The sequence below is a fragment of the Accipiter gentilis genome, chromosome 16 (genome assembly GCF_929443795.1).
Source record: "Accipiter gentilis chromosome 16, bAccGen1.1, whole genome shotgun sequence".
Classification (NCBI taxonomy): Eukaryota; Metazoa; Chordata; class Aves; order Accipitriformes; family Accipitridae; genus Astur; species Astur gentilis.
Genome location: NC_064895.1, coordinates 449,498 through 471,819, shown reverse-complemented (window position 1 = coordinate 471,819; position 22,322 = coordinate 449,498). Strand labels below are relative to the sequence as shown.

Here is a 22,322-nt window from a genome sequence, read left to right as displayed (position 1 = left end):
CTGAACTCCGCACCGAGCAGATGGGGCCTCTCCAGGCCTCGAGGCCGCCTGCAGCCTCTGAGCTCGACCTCTTGGAGCTCGAAGCTGCTCTGAAATCCCATTGCTGCTGCCAGGGCCAGCAGCTCTCCGGTTTCTTAATTAAAACCGTCAAACACCACTGCGCAAGCTTCCTGCTCAATTCCCCCCGACTCTGGCTTGGCTGCAGCTGCCCTCCCTCATGGCCCCTCGTGCTGCCATCTCCCAGCAGGCAGGAGCTCTGCCCACCAGCACTGGCACTGCCGGGCTGCTGGGTAGCGAAGGGCTCCCACCTGGCATTGCCCGTTATTATCTCTCAGGCTTCTCGCTGGTTGCCTGTGCTGCCGCGTTGCTCATCAGCTTTAATGAGTCATTCCAAACCCCAGCTTCTATGGCACAGGGGAGAAAAAAACACTGCTAAACGGCAGCAAGGTGCCCATTTTCACAGCTCCAGCCTCTGCATTTTGTGAGCCTCAGGGCAGTGGGTGGGTAGATGTCAGCTTGCTGCCCTGCGCGTGGCGGGGGAAGACCCCTCTGCCTGCAAACAGCAGCCTTCAGGGTAAGCTCAGGCTTCCCGCAGGCCTGACTGACTGCAGCCCCTTCTACCGCTTGGCCCGCTCCACCACCCCAATCCAGCAAAGCAGCAGGCTGAAAAGGCAGGACTGAACCCGGATGAGCATCAGCCTCCCTTCGGATCAGGCTGGAAGGTGCACAATGCCCCAATCCATCCCTGTCCCACGGCTGCAGGGAAGCGAGAAGCCCCCAGTCACTGAAGGAAAGCCCCGAGGGGAGGACAGAGGTGACACTGCAGTGGACGCCTTGCCTCCTATGAAGGGCGATGGCCTGGGCTGAGCCCAGTGTCCCAGGCACGGTGCTGACTCGGGCTGACGGCCAACCGACCTTCAGGACGGGAAGGAAAGGAGGGAATGGGCAGGTGTTCTTCCGCTGCGGCAGGACGGGACAGGGTATCAGGGCTGAGATCTTCCCAGGAGGAAGGCTCCACCCTGGGGCCTTGGCTACCAGGGAGGGGAGGGCAGCGAAGCCAACACAGAGCAGAAAGTGTTTCACCAACAATAAGCCACAACTTTTATTAATTGATAGAAATAGTACAAATTTTAAATTTAGTTGCATTTTACTCTTCTCTGAAACACCAAAAAAGGGTCCTCCCTCTGGCAGCTACATCGTCAACTCCTGCAGAGAGAAAGGAGCGTTACAAGCCAGCCTTGCCGGCAGCACGGAGCCCCACAGCCCAGCCTCTGGCATGCAGAGGGATCCAGTACCATGGCTGCAGGCGGGAGGCATGTCCCTCTGCTCATGGCCCCGAGCTCACGCCCTACTTGCAGCAGCAGGGAACTATGCTCTGCACGTCTACACCCCAGGGATGTCCCACCACCACAAACTGTTCTCCTCCACCCCAGGGCACCAGGACCACCTGGCCAGGGAGACACTCACCATTATAGCATTTACAATATCGTTACTGTTGTTCTTCAGGGCACGGACTGCCTTTGCTCGGGACACGTTCGCCTGGGACATCACCAGCTCAATGTCTTTCACCTCGACGCCAGTTTCGTCAACCTAAAGGAGACAGAGCCCGGGATTCACACCAGCCCAACGCACAGTTTGCTCGGTGCCTGGCAGAGGAAAATGGGGTTGTCTGGATTGGGGCAGCTCCCACTCAGGCCACGCAGACAGAACCTAGGACGCAAGACCATGCACTGCCCAGCCCTGAGGACAGGCCCCAGGACCAGATCATCCAGGGGAAGGACCCTGCGTTCTCCCTTTGCCATCATGGCAAAGACATAGATGAGGGAAGGAAAACCGCAGGTCTTAACACAAACTCAGGACGCTTCACAGCTGGCTCAGGTCTGCAGTGAAGCGCCCAGCCCCGCACAGACAGGCTGGGGAAGGCATACCTCTTCTTCTTCGCTCTCCTCCTGCACGGTGGGGGTCTGTGTGTTTTCTTGGATGTTTGAAACAGCTTCTCCTTGTACTTTGAACTTTTCGGCAGCTGCCAGCTGGGCTTGCTGGGACAGGTCTTCGATCTGGAGGAGGAAAGAAGCGTTAAGCGAGGCCAGCCCTGCACAGTGGGATGTCAGCTCACAGGCTCAGAGGGCCACAGCTGTGCTCCCCATGCTGCAGCAGTGCCAGTACATCGAACGGCTTTGCCACACAACCCAGTCAGGAAGTCGGCCCTTGGCGCAGACCCCAGGCCTTCCCACATCCCGCGGCGGGGGGGGGGGGGGGAGGGGGGAGGCACACAGCAGCTGGGACCAGTCGGTGGCAGCCACAGCACACATGTGGCAAGGAGGAACCCCAGCTAAGTGGCCTGCCGCCCCGCTGCTGCAAGCACAGATTAATGTGGCTGCCAGACACTACACAGTGTCAGCTCACCTTCGCTTCGCCAAAGACTATGTAGGTATCTGACGCTGGGCTCTTGTACACGTCTGGCTTTGTGATGACGAAGAGGATGTTCTTAGATTTCCGGATGGTGACTCTGGTTACTCCTGTTACCTGGCGAAGGCCCAGTTTAGACATTGCCTGAAAAACACGAGAAACGTAAGCAAGGGAAAGAAGAGCTACTGAGACAGCCCAGCCCGTGAAAAGATGCGTCTGCTCATCTGCTCCCCAGAGACCCAAGTCCAATGATCGGCGTGCTCACACAAATGAAAATGTGCATTTTACTGCTGCAGAGAAGCATTCCCAGGCTTTTAGCCTGAGAGTGCACTGGGAGCCTGGGAGGGAACTTTCTAGTCCCAGGACTGGTGAGATCCATAGCACGACCCCAAGCCCCTGCAGACACAAGGATTTTGCCCGTGAACAGGGTATCGCCCTGCCTGGGCTCCTGACAAGGGCAGAAAGTTGCACAAACCCCTCAGCTCCTGAATGCCTGGCTGCTCCTGTACAGGGGTGGGAGGTAAGGAGCTGCAGCCCTGAACAGGGTTCACGGGGCGAAGACCCCAGCACTTGGGGATACCATGCTGGACCCTGAGGCGAAGCTCAGCTGTCCACAGGAAGGCTGTTTGCTGCACACAGGTTTGGCCCACCCACCATCCCACCTCACCTTCCGTGCTTTCTTTTCGCTCCGGCTCTGTTTTGCTTTGCTAACGGGTTCTTCATCTATTTCAGCTGCTGCTGCAAGCTGCAAGGAGAGAAAACAAGAGGCACCCATAAGAATCCCGAGGTAGCGGTGGACAGCACCAGCAGGGATCCTGCTCCGCCACCACTGGTCACAGGGATGTGGCTGACAAGTGCCACCTGCCCTACCTGTGCCTGCTGTGTTGTGGCCTGTGTGGAGTCTTGCTCTTCGAGCTCTGGTACGGATTCATCACTGTCAGACTCTGTTCCGGACCCTAGAGAAACAAACACACGTCACTCTTTCCAGCTCAGGTAGGCCCAGGGGACACAGGAAGATCAAAAAACCATACTGCTTCGGTGTTGCCTTTGTTGCTGGGGGTTCCAAATGCTGACGCAGTTTCCAGTCAGCATGGTTAAGCAGTATCTGGTAGAAGGAACTCTCCCTGCAATCCCAAACACCATCAGCAGCGGGTGGCACAAGAGCCTGTTCTGAGCACTCTCACCGTGGTGGAAGTCAGGTGCCAAAGCACTGCGAGTGCCCGGAGGCTGGCTCTGGAACAGGAGGCAGCCCCAGCCTGAGCTGCTTCCCCAGTTTGAGGCATCACGCTGACCAGTGCAGTGTCCTGGCTCAAGGAGGAGTGCAGGGCAACACTCCCTGGGCGGTGAGTCAGCAGCAGCCCGGCACTGACAGGGACTCCCTCACTTCCCCTCAAACCTGTTCAGGCTGCAGTGAAGCTGGGGTTGCAGGAGCTCAAGCACATGGCACAGAAACGAGACCCAGTTCACCAATTCCTTGGGGCTGCTGCACCTTTCTGTAACTTCATTACAGGGGACGACCTGTAATTACCTTGAAAATGCCCATCAGGGAACAGCATCTTTGGATGCTCAGGTTGGCCTCTGTGCCAGGTCCTGAAAGCTGCCAGAGCCCGGGAGGCTCAGAGGGCTGCCAGCTCTTGCACCATTGCTGCAGTGCCACGATTAGCTTGCAAACCACGGCACAGCCATGTCTGACCACGTGGGAGCAAACGAAGCAGAGCCAGGCGTCTCCAGCCTCGGAGGAGGCCAGAGGGTGACCACGACGCCCTCTCATACAGCCATTACCTGAATTCAGTCCCATTTCCTTCTCTGGAAAGGGCCTCTCGCCCATGGCCACACCAAGCACGCAGGAGCCCTCGGCAAAGCTCTCTGCAGGCTGTCGGTGCATGCCCAGGGGATCCCAACAGTTCAGGCAGGCAAAGGAATTTCCCCAGGGCACAGGGACGGGCCTATTTTGGCACCAGTGCTGCCTGCAGCTCCCCTTTGCTGGCGGGCGGACATGGGGAAAACCACGGTGGACACCAGACACGCGCAACGGGGTACAGGCACACGATAGCTCTTCCCAGAGCCTCAGTGTGAAGCCAGCTCAGGCAACAGTCGCAGCGCCCACGCCACAAGCCACGCCATGCTCCGTGCCCGAGAACACGCGTTAGTGACACCAACCCACTGGCACTGGACCATGCCGAGCCCTGACCTGCCCAATCCCATGGCCGTGGGACATCTCTCCTCCCTGTTCCCCGGCTCAGCACCTGCTCGGGCAGGTTCAGCTCGGTCTGGCATGGTTCAGGCCTGCCTCCACTGCTGTACTTCCAAAGACTACTTGTCTAGACCGACACACCAAGCAACATAGGGGCACCTGGGCCCCATCTACAGGTTAGTACCCAGTGGGCAGCCAGTGACACTCCATGCACACGGCAAACCGAGGTGGCAAATACCCTTGTCATTCTTCAGGACAGGCTGCTTAGCTGGAGGAGCAGGGGCCTCAGCAGGGGCCACAGCTGCTCGGGGAGAGAGGTCCACCAGGATGGGCTGCACCGGCGGCTCAGCAGCGGGCAGCTCTGGGGGGATCAGAGGCGGCAGGTCATCATCATCGACGGCAACGCTGACAGGGGCCGGGGCCTTCGAGGGGGGTTTGGACAGGGGCTGGCGGGGGGCCAGCTTGGCAACCTTACTGGGAGGGGGCTGCTTCTTCACGGGGGTAGCGCTCGGTGCAGAAGAGGCAGGCGGCAGGAGGTTACCCACTGGGGCAGAGCCAGGAAGGCCAGCTTCTGGTTTCTGGGAAGCAGGGGCAGCACGATCAGCCGATGGCTTCAGGGGAGCACCAGGAACCACAGGGGCTGGAGTGGGAACCAGCGTGCCAGGTGCTGGGGCAGAGACTGCTAGGGGGGCAGCTGGAGCTGGTGGAGCTGCAGGAGCTGGTGTGGCTGCAACAGGGCTCTTGGGAGATGCTTTGGCTGCAGCAGGGGTGGCTGGAGCTGGTGGAGCTGCAGGAGCTGGTGTGGCTGCAACAGGGCTCTTGGGAGGTGCTTTGGCCGCAGCAGGGGTGGCTGGAGCTGGTGGAACTGCTGGCACTGGAGCAGCAGGGGCAGAGGGAACAGATGGAGCAGCAACAGGGCTGCTCTTCAGAGGCTTTCTGGCCGTGGTGGGGGCATCTGGAGCTGGTGTGGCTGGGGCAGAGGGACCAGCAACAGGGCTTTTGGGAGCTGCTTTGGCTGCGGGAGGGGCAGCTGGAGCTGGTGGAGCTGCCATCACCAATGCAGCAGGGGCAGAGGGGGCAGTGACTGGGCTCACAGGAGCCGCTTTGGCTTCAGGAGCTGGTGCAGCAGGGGCAGATGGGGCAGTGACTGGGCTCACAGAAGTCGCTTTGGCTGCAGGAGGGGCAGCCGGAGCTGGTGGAGCCGCAGGAGCTGGTGCAGCAGGGGCAGAGGGAGCAGATGGGGCAGTGACCAGACTCATGGGAGCTGCTTTGGCTACAAGAGGGGCAGCCAGAGCTGGTGGAGCTGCAGAAGCCTGTGTAGCAGGCGCAGATGGGGCAGTAACTGGGCTCATGGGAGCCGCTTTGGCTGCAGGAGGGGCAGCCGGAGCTGGTGCAGCAGGAGCAGAGGAAGCAGATGGGGCAGTGACCGGGCTCACAGGAGCCACTTTGGCTGCAGGAGGGGCAGCTGAAGCTGGTGGAGCTGCAGGAGCTGGTGCAGCAGGGGCAGATGGTACAGCAACGGGGCTCAGGGGAGCCACTTTGGCTGCAGTAGTGGTAGCTGGAGCTGACACCGCCGGTGTGACAGGCAGGGAGCTGGCAGGGGCCACGGGGGTGGATGCAGCAGTGACTGGGCTCACAGGTGCTGTTTTGGCTACAGGAGGGGCAGCCAGAGCTGGTGGAGCTGCAGGAGCTGGTGCAGCAGAGGCAGAGGGAGCAGATCGGACAGCAACTGGGCTCACGGGAGCTGTTTTGGCTGCAGGAAGGGCAGCTGGAGCTGGTGGAGCTGCCATCGCCAGTGTGGCAGGGGCAGAGGGGGCAGTGACTGGGCTCACAGGAGCCGCTTTGGCTGCAGTAGTGGTGGCTGGAGCTGGCACTGCTGGTGTGACAGGCAGGGAGCTGGCAGGGGCTGAGGGGGCAGCAGGCACAGGAGCTGCCAGAGGGGAGACAGGGCTGGCTGGAGCTGCTTTAGCCAGAGCAGCTGTGGCCACTGCTGGTACAGCACTGGGAGATGCTGCTGTCAGCGGCCCTGGGGGAGACGTGGCAGCTCCCAGAGAGGGTTTGGACAGGACAGGAGTGATGGGAGCTGCTGCAGTGACAGGCGCTACCCAAAGGTCTGGGCTCCCAGGTGTCCCGGCCATGGAGGGAGGGACCAGGTCTCCTGCAGCTGGAACTGCAGGGGTGACAGGGGCAACAGCTGGGGCTGCTGGGGCCACCAGGGCATGGCCCACAGGACAGGTCTTGGCAACAGAAGGAGCAACAGGAATCAGTGGAGAGACTGGAGCACCAGGGGCTAGGCCCTGTGGGGCAGAAGCAGGACTCCCAGGAGACACCCCAGCTGGCAGCAAAGGGGCAGGGGGGGACAATGGGGCCAGGGCCATGGGGGCAGCCAGGAAGACAGGTGGAGAGATGGCACTGGCCAGGGCCAGGCACTGGGGAGGAGCAAGTGGGGGCAGGAAAGAGTTGGGGGCTGGGGCTTGGGGAGAGGCTGAAGCAGAAGCCAGCATAGCGGAGGCAGGGCTGCCAGGAGACACTGGTACTGCTGGGGCGGCCGCTGCTGGTGCCACGGCAGGACAGAGAGGGGCTGCTGCAGGAAGAGGGGGTGAGCCCAGGCTCTGGGGACAAGCTGCCTCAGGAGGCACAGCAGAAGAAGGCAGGAGAGTGGGGGCTGCTGCTGGGAGAGATGCCATAAGGGGAAGGGAAGGTGGGGGTGGGAGAGCAGCTGGGGCTGCCCCAGTGCCCTTGGAAGGAGCAGGGGCTGGCGAGGCTGCGATGGGGACAGGGAGAGGGGCCTGGGCTCCAGCTCCTGTGGGGCTCAGAGGGGCAGCAGGGGGGGCAGCTTTCACAGGAGAGGCAAGAGCTGCAGCGGGAGAACCAGGGCTCACAGTGGGGGTGAAAGGGGCCACTGTTACTGCGGTGGGAGCAGCAGCCAGAGCAGGAGACACTGGGGCCGGGGGTCCTGGAGACACTGGGCTAACTGGGGCAGGCCCTGGAGATCCTGGGGCTGCAAAATCCATTGGGGACTGTGGAGCTGGAGGAGGGGAAGTGGTAACTAGGACCTGCAGAGCTGGGGCAGGGAGCTGGGGGGGAACAGAAAACACAGGGATTGCTGCAGCTGGGACCACAGCGGGGGAAATGGGGGCCCGGGGGCCAGCAGGAGCAGGCAGAGCTGCGGCAGGGCTGGACAGCTCTGCTGGGAGAGCCTGGCCAGCCGGGCCCGGAGATGGAGTCAGAGGTGGGGAATGAGCAGCATGAAGAACAGCTAAAGGAGAGAAACAGAGTGAACCCATGAGAGAAGGCAGAGGAGGCCAGGAGAAGGCAGCCTGCCCAGCACAGGCGGCGCCATCCTGGCTCTTGCCTTCCCCCCAGCCTTCGTGCCCAGCTTCTAGAGCAGCAGATGAAAGTCCGCCTGACCTGCCAGTTCCAGTGCAGACCGGGACTGGTTGAAGCGGACATTCATCCACTTCTAGAAACCAGCACCGATTTTACAGAGCCTGCTGTGCCAGCATGTGAGCTAGCTGATGGGTACAAGTCACAAAAGGAAAAACCCCAATGCCAGGATCGGTACTGCCACTCCAGGTTTCCCTGTTGAGAGCAGCTGTGGCTGAAACCCTGGCATGGCTGCAGATGGCACCTGAAAATGCCAGGAAGCCCCAGCAGGCCGGCAACAGCAGGAACCCAATGGGGCCAGCGCAGGGGCCAGGGTTTGCTGCCAGCTCTGTCCTTGGCTCTTCCCTACCAAAGGGGTTGCCATAACCTTCATGGAGCCCTGGAGGCCCAGCCAGACTCCCAGTGCTGCTCCCAAGCCTGGGAAATTGCATTCCAGGCTGGCTGGCGCATGGGGGTGACAGGAACCCACTTGATGATAAGAAAGAAAACTCAAATTTAACACAGTGGCATGCATAACTGTTCCAGGAGCACTGTGGCAGTTGTGCTCTGGCAGAAGGCAGCCCCCTCCCTCCAGCCCTGGTGTGACACAGGCAGACCCTCCCGGCAGGCAGGCACCCTCTGGGGACAAGGACGCTGAGGCACAGGGGTTGCCTCACCCACGCCAAGGGGATGGGACCCCAAGTCCTGACCCCCATGCAGTGACCTGCACTCTCCAGTGCAAGCTGTTAGGGTTAATATAACTGCAACCACCCAGAACAGCAAACTCTGGTTAATGTGGCACACAAGGTGTTAACAAGTAGGGTCCGAGTACCTGGAGCTGCAACAGGGGCTGCGGGAGGAAGGGCAGCTGGAGCTGAACGGGTGAAAACAACAGTTTATTAAGGCAAGTCCGGATGATTGAGAGAGCGCTCACCAAAGGAGTGCTCGCTGTCCAGCTCCCCCAGCACACGCCCGCCTCCAGCTAGGAGAGAGCCTGGCCATTGCCATTCCAAACGTCAGCTGGCAATCAAAGGGAACCACTCAGGGAAGAGGCCATGAAAGCCAGGGAGGGCAGCCCTGGTCTGACCAGTGTAACCGGCACCACTGCCGGTCAGGAGAGCAGAACCGGCCCAGCCACACAACAGCCCTTCGGCAGCTCCAGCCCCACACACGGCATCAACCCCAAACCCAGAGGCAGCATGTCCTGGCATGTCTGCTGGGAGGGACGGTGAGGGGAGCGCAGCTGGGCCGGCTGTGGAGAAGCCATCGACAGCTGCAGAACCCAAATCACAGTCTGGTTCCCAGAAACCCCCATCACATCAAGGGAGCAACAAATCTCCTCCCGCTTCCACGTGAGGCACTGGCTCTCACCGTTGCAGCCACATCTGGCTCTGCACAGGTCACCCACTGACCCACAACGGGGCCAGCCCTGCCTGCGTGTCCGCTGTCCCTGCCCAACCTCTCCTATGCTGCGATTAGGGCTAGTCACAGACTCAAGTCCTTGCCTTGATACCATCCAGAGCAGTAACACGTGCGTGGAACTCACAGCAGCCTCCTCTGTGGGTGACGTCCCTTTCTCTGCCGCAAGAACAGTGGCCCAGAAGATGCTTCTAATGCCCCATTTCCCCAACCTGCCCCAAAACGTGGGGTGGTGGGAGATGGGAACCTACCCAGAGCTGGGCAGCTGCTCAACAAGTGCTGCCAGACATTGGTGCCTCGTGCCAGCAGGCGCCAGGACACTTCCTGCTCCAGGGAACCCACTGGCACCTCAAAAAGGAGGAACAACCCCTGCCAAGAGCTGAGCTGGTCCCGAGCCCTTCACAGAACAAGCTGCACAGACAACAGCCTTCTCTGGAAAGCTCATTTATCCCTGCCAGCTCCCCTTGTTCCTTCTCCATCTCCAGTGATGCCTCACCAGCACCGTTTGAGGATGTTCCTGTGATAAGCATGACATTTCCAATTCGCCACTTCTCCACTGAGCGCCCCACTTCTCCGGTGGCTCCTTCTGCAAACACCAGTGAGATACAGGATTCTCAAAAAGCACATCTAATTTTTAAGGGATGCTTAAACCAACTGGGCCGCAGAGCCTCCCGTGGCGCTGCTGCCCACACCTGAAAGCTAAAGCCCTGTAGTGCTGGATTAGAGACTGCTGAACCCAACCTCACAAGCTTTCCATGGACCAACCAACCTCTGCAGAATAAGACAAACATCAAAGCAAACTGCTTGACGACTCCCACCCACGGGGCGATTGCTAACCTTGCGCCAGCACCCCCAGCTCCAGCTCCTCTTGTGCTGCCAGATCTCAGAACAGCCGGCTCAGCAGAGGGGATAAACGTGACAGGCCTCACATTCAGGCACACCCTTTGCCTCCACCCTCTGCCTGCAGACCTACTTGACAACTCCCGTGAGCCCCACAGCTGCTCGGGCCTCTGTGGCTGCCCTTGTCACTCCCCAGGAGCCCCCCGTGCTCCCCCAGGCCCCGGGGAGCAGATACTGTAACAGCATTTGCTGCTCAGCACACACTGCCCACGGCCAGCTTCTACTGACCTACGCGTGCTCCCTGAAGTTGTTCGAGACTCAAGAGGAGCAGAGCTTTGGAAGGAGAAAAGGCATGAGTTGTCGCCCGAGACCAAGAGAAAAGCTGTCCTGGGAAGAGGCAGGGGGATGCTGGGAAGCGGCCCCACCGCAGGAATCCCAGCTACGCCTGGAGAGAGACCAAAAGTACAGCAGCTCTCCAGGACCTGACATGACAGCTGTCGCACTGACAGCCGTCACTTGGCCCCACCAGGCGTGGGGGGCCGCTTCCTCCCCAGGGAAGCTTTCTGCCAGCACCTCCTGACTTTACTCGTGGTCCCCAAATCTAAAGTGCCCTTTGGATGGACACCCCATTCACTGTCATGCACCGTGTGGCTCCCCCAAGCCAGGTGACAATGCCCAGTCACGTATTCGTGCAGCACATTGCTGAGCCTGGGGCAGAGACACAGCAAACCCGGGCAGAGCATTTGCCAGCTGGACCCCAGCACTCGGGACACTTTCAAGGGAGTCAGGCAGCAGGTCCCAGCACAGACTGGAGACCAGCCCCTGCCCCATGGTGGGCACAGGAGCCCACACTCACCTGCCTCGGCATTTTTGAGCTGCCCCGAATCCCAGTGCCGGCCCCCCTGGCTGGTGTGAGGCCGGTGCAGCAATGGTCCCTGGCCCTACTGTGACTTTCCAACACAGAGCCACGCATCACTTTCCCAAACCCAACCAGTTCCAGAGCGCAAAGGGATTATTAACATTTGTATGCGTCCCCGACTGTCCCAGTCACCGCATGACTGTACCCTGACCTGGCTACAGCCGTTTTTCTCCCACTCCCACTCCCACTGCTCCAACACTCAAATCGGTAACAGGACCGTACAAACCAGGTACAAAGCATGGCTGACATAATGCTCTCCCCAACGTTTTGGGACATGAGGGACCACAAACGACATGACTTTAGTGACATTTCCCACAGAAATAGCCGATGCAATTTTGGGTAGGAAACCACCGAACAGATTTGTTTTGGCCGCAGGAAGCAGTATGACAAAAGGGAGGCTGAGTGAGAAAGGGGCTCAGGCCATGGAACGGACGCCCCAAATGACCCCGGGGTAAAGTGGACGAGACTTGACTCAAGTCAGCATCACACAGCACTGGCCAACTCCTCACCCACTGAGCCACCAGCACACCCAAGCCCCCCAGCTTCCCCGAGTCCCGTTTTTCCCCCCCTTAAAAGCGACCGAGCCAGCGCCCAGAGGCCGGTGGGATGGGGACGTTCCCCCCGCCAGCCCGGTCCCCCCCTCGGCCTCACCTGTCTCAGCCTGCGGCTGCGGCAGCTCCTGCTCCGTGGCCGGGACGGTTTCTGTAGCTTCGCCGGGCATTTCTGGAGAAAGGGAGAAGCCAACAGGCCCGGGCTCGCCGGGGCTCCGGACCGCCCGAGGGGGGCTCACCGGGCGCCCGTAACTCGCTCTTCCCGAAGCCACCCGCCAGTCCCGTGCCCACCTCCCGGTACCGACAGGTCTGCGAAGACGGCTCAGCCGCCCGGTCGGTACCGGACACCCCAGGCCCAGCGGGCCCCGGGCACCGCACGGCACGGGCCGACCCCGGGGCCGCCAACGGGGCTCCCACCCCGCCCGGCTGCGGCGCTAGCCTCCCCCGGCGGCCGGGACCGGGACCTCGGCCGCCTCTCCTGCCCTCCCACCCCCCACCCCGGAGCGAGCGGCCCCTTCGCGGTGCGCGGGGCCGTCCCTGCCGGCCCTCCCGGCCCTGCCCGGCGCGACCACGGCCCCAGCGGCGGCCTCGGCCGGGTCGCCTCCGTCGCCCTCCCCCCCGGCCCGGCCGCGGCCCGCGAACGGCAGGCAGCCCCCGCAGCGGCCCCGGGCCCGCGCGGCAGCGGATGGCGGCGGATGGCGGCAACGGGACTCACTGTGCGGGGAGTAGGGCCCAAGATGGCGGCGGAAAGAGACCGAGATCCTGGAAGCGCGACTTCCGGGAAGACGAGCACTTCCGGGGCAGGGGCAGCGGCCCGCCGCCCGCCCCGCCCCAGCGGCCGCGCTCCGCCGTTCCGGGCCCCGTCCGGCGGCAGAGGGGCCGGGGCGGCGCCGGGACCCCCCCCCCGTGGGCGGTGACCCCAAGGTGTGGGGCAGGGACCTCCGTGGAAGCAGAGCTAGGACCCCTCCGGGTGTGGGGCTGAGACACTATGAACGTGGGGCCTGGCCCCAGCTGTGGGACAGGGACCTCCCCCCGGATGCCGGCAGGGACCCCGTGGGCAGGGGTACGGACAGGGGTACGGGGGGAGGCAGCGACCCTGCGGCTGCCAGGCAGGGGCAAGGCCCCCCAGCTCCTCCCCGTGGGGACGGGATGCAGACCCGGGCCCCGGCCCCCTCCCGCCTCGGCGCGTCCTGGGGCGCAGGCACAGGGGTGACCGCAGGCATTTAATGGTCTTTGTGTAGAAAAGGTACAGAAGGCGGGAAGGGGCCGCGGGGAGCGGGGCAGGGAGCCGGTGCGGTTCGGCCGGTGGCTGGCAGGCTCCCTGCTCCAAGGCACTAGGACCCCCGCGTGGCCAGCAGCGACGACGGCAGAGGTAGCAATGGTGAAGTGGGTCCCTCAGCAGCCCTGCGGTGAGGACTGGGCCTGCTGCTGTGGCTCCTGGCAGTGAGGCCTTAGAAGTCTCCTTGAAGGTCTGCAAAGAGGAGAATTGGGAAGTTTTACAGAAAAAGAGCAGTTTCTCAGAGCCAGGGGGTCCCCTTCAGGGTCCCCCAGGTGGCTGCATCCCTGCCCAGCTCTTACCGCTTCTCCGGAGCAGCTCTCCCCTCCGGGCGCGCTCCATCTCCTCCACAAACTGCTCGAAGACCCGCACGTAGGGCGCCAGGCTTGTCTTCTTGTAGTCTGGAGGATTTGGGGAGCTGAGCAGGAGTGGGAGCAGGCGGTGAGGACCCCCCCATGCCCCGGCCCCAGCCTAGCTCACCCCGCACACGGCGCTTTGGCTCTGTCTCCCTGCTGTCCTCCTGCTCCCTGTCATTGCCAGCCGCGTCCAGTTCGTGGCACAGTGAACTGTGGGAGATGGCGGGACATGGTGGGGGGCTGCCGGTGCAGCCAGGACCCCCCGAGCTGCCAGCCCCACTCACATACCTGATGGTGGGGACAGCAAACGGGTTGAACTGGTCCAGCCTCTGCAGATCCAGCGGCACGGAAATGCGACCTGCAAGGGAGGGGAGTCACTGCCGGGAGTGGCAGCCCCGGGGGTCCCCATGGGGTGCCAGCCCTGTAGGCTGCCAGACCCACCTGTTTTGGGGTGGACGCTGAAAGGGCTCTTCAGCAGGTGCCCGACGCCTTTGCTGACATTGATGTCGAGGCGGGGAAAGCAGTACTGCAGCATGATTTCCCAGTCTGCGTAGCACGACGTGCCCTTCCCGCCTGCTGCCGCCGCCCGCTGTGGGGACAGGTGGGGCAGCAGGCAGCGGGGCAGGTGGCAGCACCCGGCCCCCTGCCCAGGGTTGCTCCATGGCCACTCACCCGCACCCGCTCCATCCTGCCCTTCAGCAGCTCCCAGCGCTGCACCGAGTCACGCTTCTTGGGGAACTCGCCCTGCAGTGGCTCGCGGTGCTGTGGCTGGCAGTCAAGGCTGATCACAGACACTGCTGACCCTGCTCCCACCACGTGGACCCTCCCTCTGGACCCGGCACAGTGCCCAGCGGCACAGTGGGGCCGCTCTGGGAAGGATATCCTCCGGGACAAGGGCCAGCACCTTCTCCCAGCTCTCCGGGCTGCCCAGGATGTCCTGGCCCACCAGTGCGTATGCCTCAAAGTACTTCTCCACCACACTGACCGACCGCCTGTGGAGGAGCGGGGAGGGAGTCAGCACCCCACCAGTGGCCAGTGGCTGCGGGGGCCAGGCAGGGGGGGTCCCCACCGACCTGATGAAGGGGTGGATGGGCTCGGAGAGGTTCACCTTCTTCACAGTCTCTGCTCCGCCCTGGAGGGACAGCGGCGGTCAGCCTATGGGGGTGGGCAGGGGGTACCCGGCCCCCCATGCACCCACCTTCACCAGGGTCAGGTACTCCACAGTGGCTGCCCGCAGCGCCGGGGACCACTTCCGCACGGCATCATCGCAGACCCAGCAGTGGACACCCCTCCGGCCTGAGTACACCCACAGGCGATGCTTCATGCCCAGGTCCTCTGCAGAGGGAACAGCTGGGCTGCGGGAGCGCGTCGGGATGGGTTGTGGCATCCATCCAAGCCCAGCAGTGCTGCAAACCCCCTGGGCAAACCCCACTGGGCACCAGCACATCCTCCACTCCCCCCCCAGCCCCATGAGAGCATGAGCACTGCTGTGGTCCCCTTTGGGGTCTGGGTGTTGCTGTGGGGCAGAACGTGCTCTGGACATGTCCCCGGTGCATGAGGCCAGGGGCCGCATGGGTCCCCGAGACCCTCACCCACAAGCGCGCGATCGATGATGCGGACAGCGATGGTCATCAGGGTCCAGCACTTGGAGCAGATCTCGGCCGAGCTGCAGGCAGAGCATGGCGGGTCAGGCTGCTGCCCCATGCCCCTGCACCCCGCTCCCGGCCCCCTATTCCAGCTCATGCCGTGAAGACCCCTGGGAACCTGCAGCACGTCCGGACGTCGTCATAGTCCGTCATGTCAATGTCGAAGACCAGCTCCTTCTCCTGCGGCTGGAAGGCCCCCAGATGCACCGTGTTGTGCTGGTTGGGCTGCGGGGCAGAACGGGCTCAGCTCCAGCCAGGGACCCTGTGGCCTGGGGGCCACGTCCCCCCTAGGGCTGGCCAGCATCCGTGCTCCTGGTCGGGGTGCTTGGGTGGGAGCAGGACTCACCCGGTGGGAGTAGACAGCCCCGATGTCAATCTTGTAGGGGTTGGTCCTCTGCAGCTCCCGCTCCAGCTCCTGGGGGCTGCCGAAGGACTGGAACCGCAGGTAGACATCGTCTCGCAGCGTGAAGGAGAATTCCCGCAGCTGGAAGTAGTTCTTCACCACTGTGGAGGCGCGGGGGGGTTGGGGGGGTGCAGACGGGGTCGAGGGCAGCCCTGACACTGCCCTGAAGGCCCGCACCCCTCCCGCCTGTTTCCCCCCAGCCCCCTCACCGCACTCCTGAGCCCCCCCCATCACAGGCGCCCCCAGATCCGCCCCCCCCCCCCAGTGTCCCGGACCCTGGTCGGTGCATCCACCCGCTGCCGCCAGCCCCAGCGACCCCCCGGGCCCCCGCCACGTGCCCCGGGCCCCGGTACCGCAGTCCCCCCCCCCCCCCCCCGCGCTCACCGCCGCCGTAGCCGAGCCAGCGGCCGTAGGCGCCGTGCGGGAAGAGCCGCCGGTAGAAGACCGGGAGCAGCTCCGGCAGCGCCGCCGGCTCGAACCGCGCCATGGCGGGAAAGAGGCGGCGGGAAGCGGCGGGGACGGGCGCCCGGGGGCCGCCGGGAGCTGTAGTCCGGCCCCGGAGCACGGGGACGGGGAGGAGCGGGAATGGGGGCACGGCACGGTTCGGGACACGCCAGGGGGGGTGGAGGGGGGTTGGGGTTCGGGGTGCCCGGGGCGGCAGCGAAGGGGTGCGGGAACCCGCCCCGGGCGCTGCCCCGCTCCGTGTTAACGATTCCCCGGCGGCCGCACGGCTGCGACCGAACCCGACCGGACCCTCCTCGGCTGCTGCCGGAGCGGAGCCCCGGGGCCGATGCAGGGACCGATGCAGAGCCCCGGGGCCGATGCAGGGACCGATGCAGAGCCCCGGGGCCGGACGCCCGGCGGGCTCCAAGCGGCAGCGCCGCGATGGCACCGATCCCGGTCCGGCTCGGGCCGATGCCCGGAAGGGGGAACGGGGCGGGACCGGAGGGGGGGTGCGGCCGCCCCCGCAGGCCGGTAGTACCGGGCGGCCCCGCGGTCGTTGCACCGGAGCCGCTGGCGAGCCCGCGGCCGCGCTAATTAATCATTGACAGCGGCGCCGCGGGCAGGGCCAAGGTCGGTCCGGAGCCGTTCAGCCGCCGCGGCACCCCGGTTGCGCTCCCGGTGTCGGTGTCGGTGCCCGAGGATGTGGCTGTACCTGGCGGCGGTGCTGGTGGGGCTCTGCCTGCTGCGGCGCTGGCACCGGGAGCGGCAGACGGTGCCGAGGCTCTCGGAGAAGTACGTCCTGATCACGGGCTGCGACAGCGGCTTCGGCAACCTGCTGGCACGGCAGCTGGACGCCCGGGGGCTGAGGGTGCTGGCCGCCTGCCTGACCGGCACCGGGGCCTCCCAGCTGCGGGCGGCTGCCTCACCGCGGCTGCAGACCATCCTCCTGGATGTCACCTGCAGCCAGAGCATCGCCGCTGCCACCGCCTGGGTCCGGGAGCGTGTGGGTGACCGAGGTAGGACGGGGCGGCCACCCTCATCAGCCCTGGCGCGGCTCTGCCAACCCGTGCCGGCACAGCCATTGCTGGACCAGGGGCAGGGGAGCAGCCCCCGTCACCCCATCCCCTCTGTCCAGGGCTCTGGGGGCTGGTGAATAACGCAGGGATTGCCATCCCGACCGCCCCTAATGAGTGGCTGACCAAGGATGACTTCGTCAAGGTGCTGGACGTCAACCTCGTCGGCCTCGTCGAGGTGACACTGAGCCTCCTGCCCCTGGTGCGACAAGCGCGGGGCCGGGTGGTCAATGTGGCCAGTGTGATGGGCCGTGTCTCCTTTTTTGGTGGGGGGTACTGCATGTCCAAGTATGGCGTGGAGGCCTTCTCCGACAGCCTCCGGTAAGTCCTAAGTCTGGCACGGCAGACACCGCCCCTGATTTCCCAGTTTGCTTTTCCAGGCTTTGGCTAGCAGCGCCTCTGGCTGTCAAACCCCTTCCTCATGCAACTGCAAGCAAGTGCAGGTTGAGTTTGTTTAAGCTGCTGCTAAAGCATGAGAGGAGGGGCTGCAGGGATGCTTAATGCGTGAACCTGATGTCAGGACACCTTGTGCCACAGCTACAGCACTTGGGTCCCACAGGAGTGATCTCCTGCCTGCGGGGAACCCTGCCTGCAGCTGGCAGCCTCTGCTCCACTTTCAGCCAAGCTCATGCAGAGCTAGCCTGGGGTAAGGGAAGGCAAAGGACTTGGCAGAGCTTTGACTTCATTCCCCTGCCTGATGACTTCCCAGCGGCAGGGAAGCTGTGGGTGGCCACACCAGCTGGTAATGCCTGCCCTGGCACTGAGCGTCTCCTATCGGACTTGGCCCCTGTACTGGATCCTACGGGCAATGGCCCCGTGGTCCCGAGGTTTGCTTTGGCCTGGTCCTATCCAGACTCAGCAGATGTTTGCTCACATTCTGCCTTGCACGTGTACTGGGCTGGCACAGGGTCCACTGGGGTGGTCAGGCTCCCCGTCAAACCTCCAGTACAAGGCTGCCATGCATCCTGCGCGAGAACCGGTGCCCATGCGCAGCCCATGCTGGCGGACAGCGGATGCATTCAGGTGCTGTTCCCGTGTCCCCTGGGGCTTGATCTCTTCCAGGCTTGAGATGCGCAGCTTCGGGGTGAAGGTCAGCGTGATTGAACCAGGCTACTTCAAGACGATGATCACCAATGCCGAGCTCCTGGAGAATAATTTTCTTTCCATCTGGGAGAAGCTCCCAGAGGAAATCAAAGCAAGTTACGGGGAGAATTACTTGAAGCAGTGTAAGTACCTCACCTAAAGGTTAAGCAAATTCGTTTCTCTCCTGACACAACGCACATTCCTGGAGCCATGGGGTGTCCCAGCACCCCGTCATCCCACTGAGCCGTTCGGCTTGAGGGTCGAAGGCTAGCAGCCTGACCAGAGCTTTCTGCCTCTGCAGTTTTGGTAACATTCAGGAAGATGCAGAAGAGATACAACTCCAACCTGAGGCTGGTCACAGACTGCATGGAGCACGCGCTGACCAGCCGCTACCCTCGCACGCGCTACTCTGCAGGCTGGGATGCCAAGCTGATTTACATCCCCCTCAGCTACCTGCCATCAGCCCTCACAGATGTCATATTCACCTGGTTCTCCCCCAAACCTGTCCGGAAAGCCTAAGGCAGGGAATTGGCATAGGCAGCTGACAGGCAGCAGCAGCCAGGGCTGGGCAGTGCAGGGTGGGACCAAGCATGGCCCACAGCCAAGACCATGCCGATAGGTTCCTGAATTTTTAACACAATGTATGTTTCACACCCGCTGTCCTCTGTTAGCAGACCAGTTTGCTTCTGAATAAAGACAACTCCTCCTCCCTGCCTGGCAGAGCTTGGTTTCAGCCGCAGCTGGGGCAGCGGCACCAAGGTCATGTCCCTGCTCCTCCAACGGCACCAGCACTGCTGCTGGCTGTGCTGTGCCATGCCGCAAGAGCTCTTGGGGTCTCTGGCCGTTCCCCTGAGTCCCTTCTCCGTGCAGGGTCCAGCCCTCACAGGGGTGAGAGCTGCACTCACCCGAGCCAGCACTCCAGGAGTTAACATAAGTGAATAAAAAACAGACCCGTACAAACCTGGGCAGATTTCCCTCTGGGCAGAGGGCTGGGCAGCCTCTGGCCAGCTCTCCTCCTCCTCGGTGCCCCTCGGGCATCCCCAAAAATTGCCTGCTTCTGTGCTTGGCTCTGCAGACCCACAGCGCCTAGTCAGCGAAGGCGGCCCCGCTCCAGCAAACCATGCCCGGGCACCGCTGTGGCTGCGGACACCGGGACACCCCTTTGCCTGTGTCCAGGCTCACCCTAGCAGCTTTGCTGCCTTCTCGTGCAGGGCCCGTCCCGGGGTGAGGGGACAAAGCTGCCATCCCCCACCAGACCAAAGCCGGGCAAGTGCTGCACAGCCAGCGAGAGGGAGAAGTCCGAGTCCAGGTGCTGCCGACTGTGTCTGGAGAGCAGCCAAACCCTGCTCCGTGGGGCAGCTGGATCCACCCTGCCAGCACAAACAGCCATTAAAGGCCAAAGTAGAGCTCCAGGCACACGGATCTGTGTAAGGTAAAGCCATGAACTGCAACTGAGAGATGCAAAACTTTCTTCAGGTGCTGCTGCAATCCTGCCTATCCTCCAGCATGCCCCAGAGCAACCCCAGCACCTGGCTCTCCCACCAGTGCTGCCCAATGCATGGGCTGGGGCTGGTCCTCCACGCTGGCCTCTATATATACGACACAAGTGCGGACTGCGCAGAAGGCTGTTGCTAAGCCAGTGCCCGAGTATGTGGCTGTACCTGGTGGCGGTGCTGATGGGGCTGTACCTGCTGCGGCGCTGGCACCGGGAGTGGCAGACGGTGCCGAGGCTCTCGGAGAAGTACGTCCTGATCACAGGCTGTGACAGCGGCTTTGGCAACCTGCTGGCACGGCAGCTGGATGCCTGGGGGCTGTGGGTGCTGGCCACCTGCCTGACTGGCACCGGGGCCTCCCAGCTGCGGGCGGCTGCCTCACCACGGCTGCAGACCATCCTCCTGGATGTCACCTGCAGCCAGAGCATCACCGCTGTCACCGCCTGGGTCCGGGAGCATGTGGGCGACTGAGGTAGGACGGGGCGGCTGCCCCCGTCAGCCCTACCGTGGCTCTGCCAACCCGTGCCAGCACAGCCATTGCTGGAGCAGGGCCTTGGGCAGGGGAACAGCCCCCGTCACCCCATCCCCTCTGTCCAGGGCTCTGGGGGCTGGTGAACAATGCAGGGATTGCCATCCTGACCGCCCCTAATGAGTGGCTGACCAAGGATGACTTCGTCAAGGTGCTGGACGTCAACCTCGTCGGCCTCATAGAGGTGATGCTGAGCCTCCTACCCCTGGTGTGGCAAGTGTGGGGCTGGGTGGTCAGCATGGCCAGCGTGATGGGCCATGTCTCCTTTTTTGGTGGGGGGTACTGCATGTCCAAGTATGGCGTGGAGACCTTCTCCGACAGCCTCTGGTACAGCAGTGGCAGCCACACGCAGACCCCCGTGCTCCCCTATGCCAGGGCTTGTACAGCAGCCGGGTGTGCGTTGGCAGGTGCAGGCATGCAGGGCAGCTCTGCCCCACTTTCCCCAAGCAGGGTTTTATGTCGCACCCAGTTATATCCTTCCCTATACAGCAGAGCAGCAGCGAGCCAAGGCAGGAGTTTGTGAAATACCAATAGGGTTGCCCACAGGTTGGGAAACCAAGGCACTGCTAGAGCAACAGTTGTGCAACCAGAGGAAGGGTTTTGAGAAAGCCTTGAGCAAGGAGAGGGCTCCCCTTCAACCTCCCAGGGGACAACGGGGTGCCCAGAGGGGGTCACAGGCTCCCCCTCACCCTGTGTGGCTCAGTTCTTCCCCCCCCCCCCCCCCCAGCCCCATCTCGGCTCGGGACAGCAGCTCCATCTGCAAGGCTGACAGCTCATCCCTCGCCAGGCGTGAGATGTGCCCCTTCGGGGTGCAGATCTCCATCATTAAACCTGGTGGCTTCTGGACAGGGATGACCGACCCTGTAACAGTGGTGAAGGGCTTCAAGCACTTCTGGGAGCAGCTCCCAGCAGAGACCCAGGCAGCCTACGGCCTACGGCCACCATTACCCGGAGACCTGTGAGTACATCCCCATGTGGCCCCGGCACTCTCTGGTGACTCCACCACCGCCAGCGTGCCAGGCCAGGCTGACCCCCCCTCTGCCCACACAGATGCCAAAAGCAGCGTCCTGCTGCACCACCTGAGCAACTCCTGCCCGTTGTCACCAGCGTCATGGCACAAGTGCTGGTCGCCTGCTTCCCCCACAGCCGCTACACGGCCGGCTGGGACAGCCGGCTCACCCTTCTGCCGCTCAGCTACTGCCCAGCCTGGCTCACCGACGATGCCATTGGCTTCTTCCTGCCCGTCCCGGCCAGAGGGATGGATGCCCGTGCACCCCTGAAGATGGCCACCAGACTGGCGATGTGGACGCAGCACCCACAGGCACCCGCTTGCCTCAAGCCTCTGTTAACTTGCTTAATAAAGCTGGTGCAAAGCGAGGGGCTGCCTGCGGTGAACCTCAGCCTCGGATGTGTCCAAGACCCGCTTAGCCACCACGGTGGGTGACCCACCATGCCGGGGCAGCTGTGATGCCGGTGGGGTCCCTGCCAGCCCGCGGGGTCCCTGCCAGCCTGCGGCAGGACCCCAACTGCGACGTGTGCCCAGAGCAGCTGTGTTCCCCGGGGATGTCTGAGCTGCAGAGCAGGATTGTCTCTGCCCCTGCAGCCCTTTGAGGGCCTGGTGGCTGCACCGGGGGATCCAGCTCATCCTCACAGGCAGAGGCAGAGGCCAATGGGCACCTACCGGCATGGCTGATCGCGCCTGCAGGGCTGTTGCAGGCACCAGCGGTGCTCTGGCTCCCCATCGCTGCCTCATGCTGGAGGGATGCTGCTGCCCCGGGACATGGTTAAAGATGTTTTTCTGAGCCGGGCATGTGGGCAGCGATTCATGTATCATTCATACCTCTAATTAAGGGCTGATTAGTGATGACTAGCTGGGGGTTAGGTCCCCGAGGTTGTGCACTTGCCTGCAGGACAGGAGCAATGTTAGCAGCAGCCCCACTCCCACCAGCATCGCACTGCTCCCGCACATGCAGAGACCGAGCCCATGTGAGACCAAGACACCCCAGGGCTGCGATGGAGCTCAGGGGGACAGGGAGCTATGGCAGGACGGAAGGCAGCATGTAGGGCCCTTGTGCAAGCTGCATTACAGCTTACTGAGCTGTCTCCCCAGCCAAGAAAGCTTTCCTAAATGCTTTGCTCAGCTTAGCAAATCAGTAAGACGTCCCCAGCAGCCCCCACACGTCACGTTTCAGGCCCACGTGTCCCCAGAGGGCCAGGCTGCGGCATGCTGAGTTGCTAGGAGGTGACATGGGGGCCTTGGCTGCACTTTTCTGGGGACCCCTGCGCCCACATCCCTTGGCTGCCTGGGGAGGGTGGGAGAA

At 62.9% G+C, this 22,322-nt stretch overlaps 4 protein-coding genes across 5 annotated transcripts; 2 read left to right on the top strand and 2 right to left on the bottom strand.

Moving 5' to 3' along the window:
• Window positions 1-1,077: 1,077 nt before the first annotated feature.
• Window positions 1,078-12,512, bottom strand: NACA (nascent polypeptide associated complex subunit alpha). The gene is made up of 8 exons (XM_049818525.1): window positions 12,414-12,512; window positions 11,799-11,870; window positions 3,280-3,365; window positions 3,077-3,154; window positions 2,407-2,553; window positions 1,929-2,057; window positions 1,468-1,590; window positions 1,078-1,206 (listed from the first exon to the last, which is right to left on the bottom strand). The coding sequence occupies exons 2-8, from the start codon at window positions 11,866-11,868 to the stop codon at window positions 1,192-1,194; spliced, it is 648 nt and encodes a 215-aa protein (XP_049674482.1). The 5' UTR covers window positions 11,869-11,870; window positions 12,414-12,512; the 3' UTR covers window positions 1,078-1,191.
• Window positions 12,513-12,729: 217 nt separating this feature from the next.
• Window positions 12,730-15,872, bottom strand: PRIM1 (DNA primase subunit 1). 2 transcript variants are annotated; one of them, XM_049818523.1, is made up of 13 exons: window positions 15,764-15,872; window positions 15,323-15,480; window positions 15,095-15,201; window positions 14,923-14,996; window positions 14,529-14,665; window positions 14,404-14,462; window positions 14,208-14,322; window positions 14,003-14,089; window positions 13,772-13,919; window positions 13,619-13,688; window positions 13,455-13,540; window positions 13,277-13,375; window positions 12,730-13,169 (listed from the first exon to the last, which is right to left on the bottom strand). In XM_049818523.1, the coding sequence occupies exons 1-13, from the start codon at window positions 15,864-15,866 to the stop codon at window positions 13,150-13,152; spliced, it is 1,263 nt and encodes a 420-aa protein (XP_049674480.1). In that variant the 5' UTR covers window positions 15,867-15,872; the 3' UTR covers window positions 12,730-13,149. The 2 variants fall into 2 exon arrangements, with proteins under 2 accessions (XP_049674480.1, XP_049674481.1); XM_049818524.1 differs by having other exon boundaries at window positions 13,772-13,920; window positions 14,007-14,089.
• Window positions 15,873-16,406: 534 nt separating this feature from the next.
• LOC126046550 (retinol dehydrogenase 16-like) lies at window positions 16,407-18,688 on the top strand. Its single transcript, XM_049819096.1, has 4 exons — window positions 16,407-16,839; window positions 16,959-17,217; window positions 17,959-18,122; window positions 18,281-18,688. Exons 1-4 carry the CDS (start codon window positions 16,524-16,526, stop codon window positions 18,496-18,498), a joined length of 957 nt encoding a protein of 318 aa, XP_049675053.1. The 5' UTR covers window positions 16,407-16,523; the 3' UTR covers window positions 18,499-18,688.
• A 940-nt stretch (window positions 18,689-19,628) lies between these two features.
• LOC126046549 (retinol dehydrogenase 16-like) lies at window positions 19,629-21,751 on the top strand. Its single transcript, XM_049819095.1, is given in 6 exon segments — window positions 19,629-19,944; window positions 20,070-20,328; window positions 20,789-20,930; window positions 20,932-20,959; window positions 21,052-21,087; window positions 21,090-21,751. Coding segments are annotated over 6 exon segments (1,137 nt in total). The 3' UTR covers window positions 21,446-21,751.
• The last annotated feature ends 571 nt before the right edge of the window (window positions 21,752-22,322 follow it).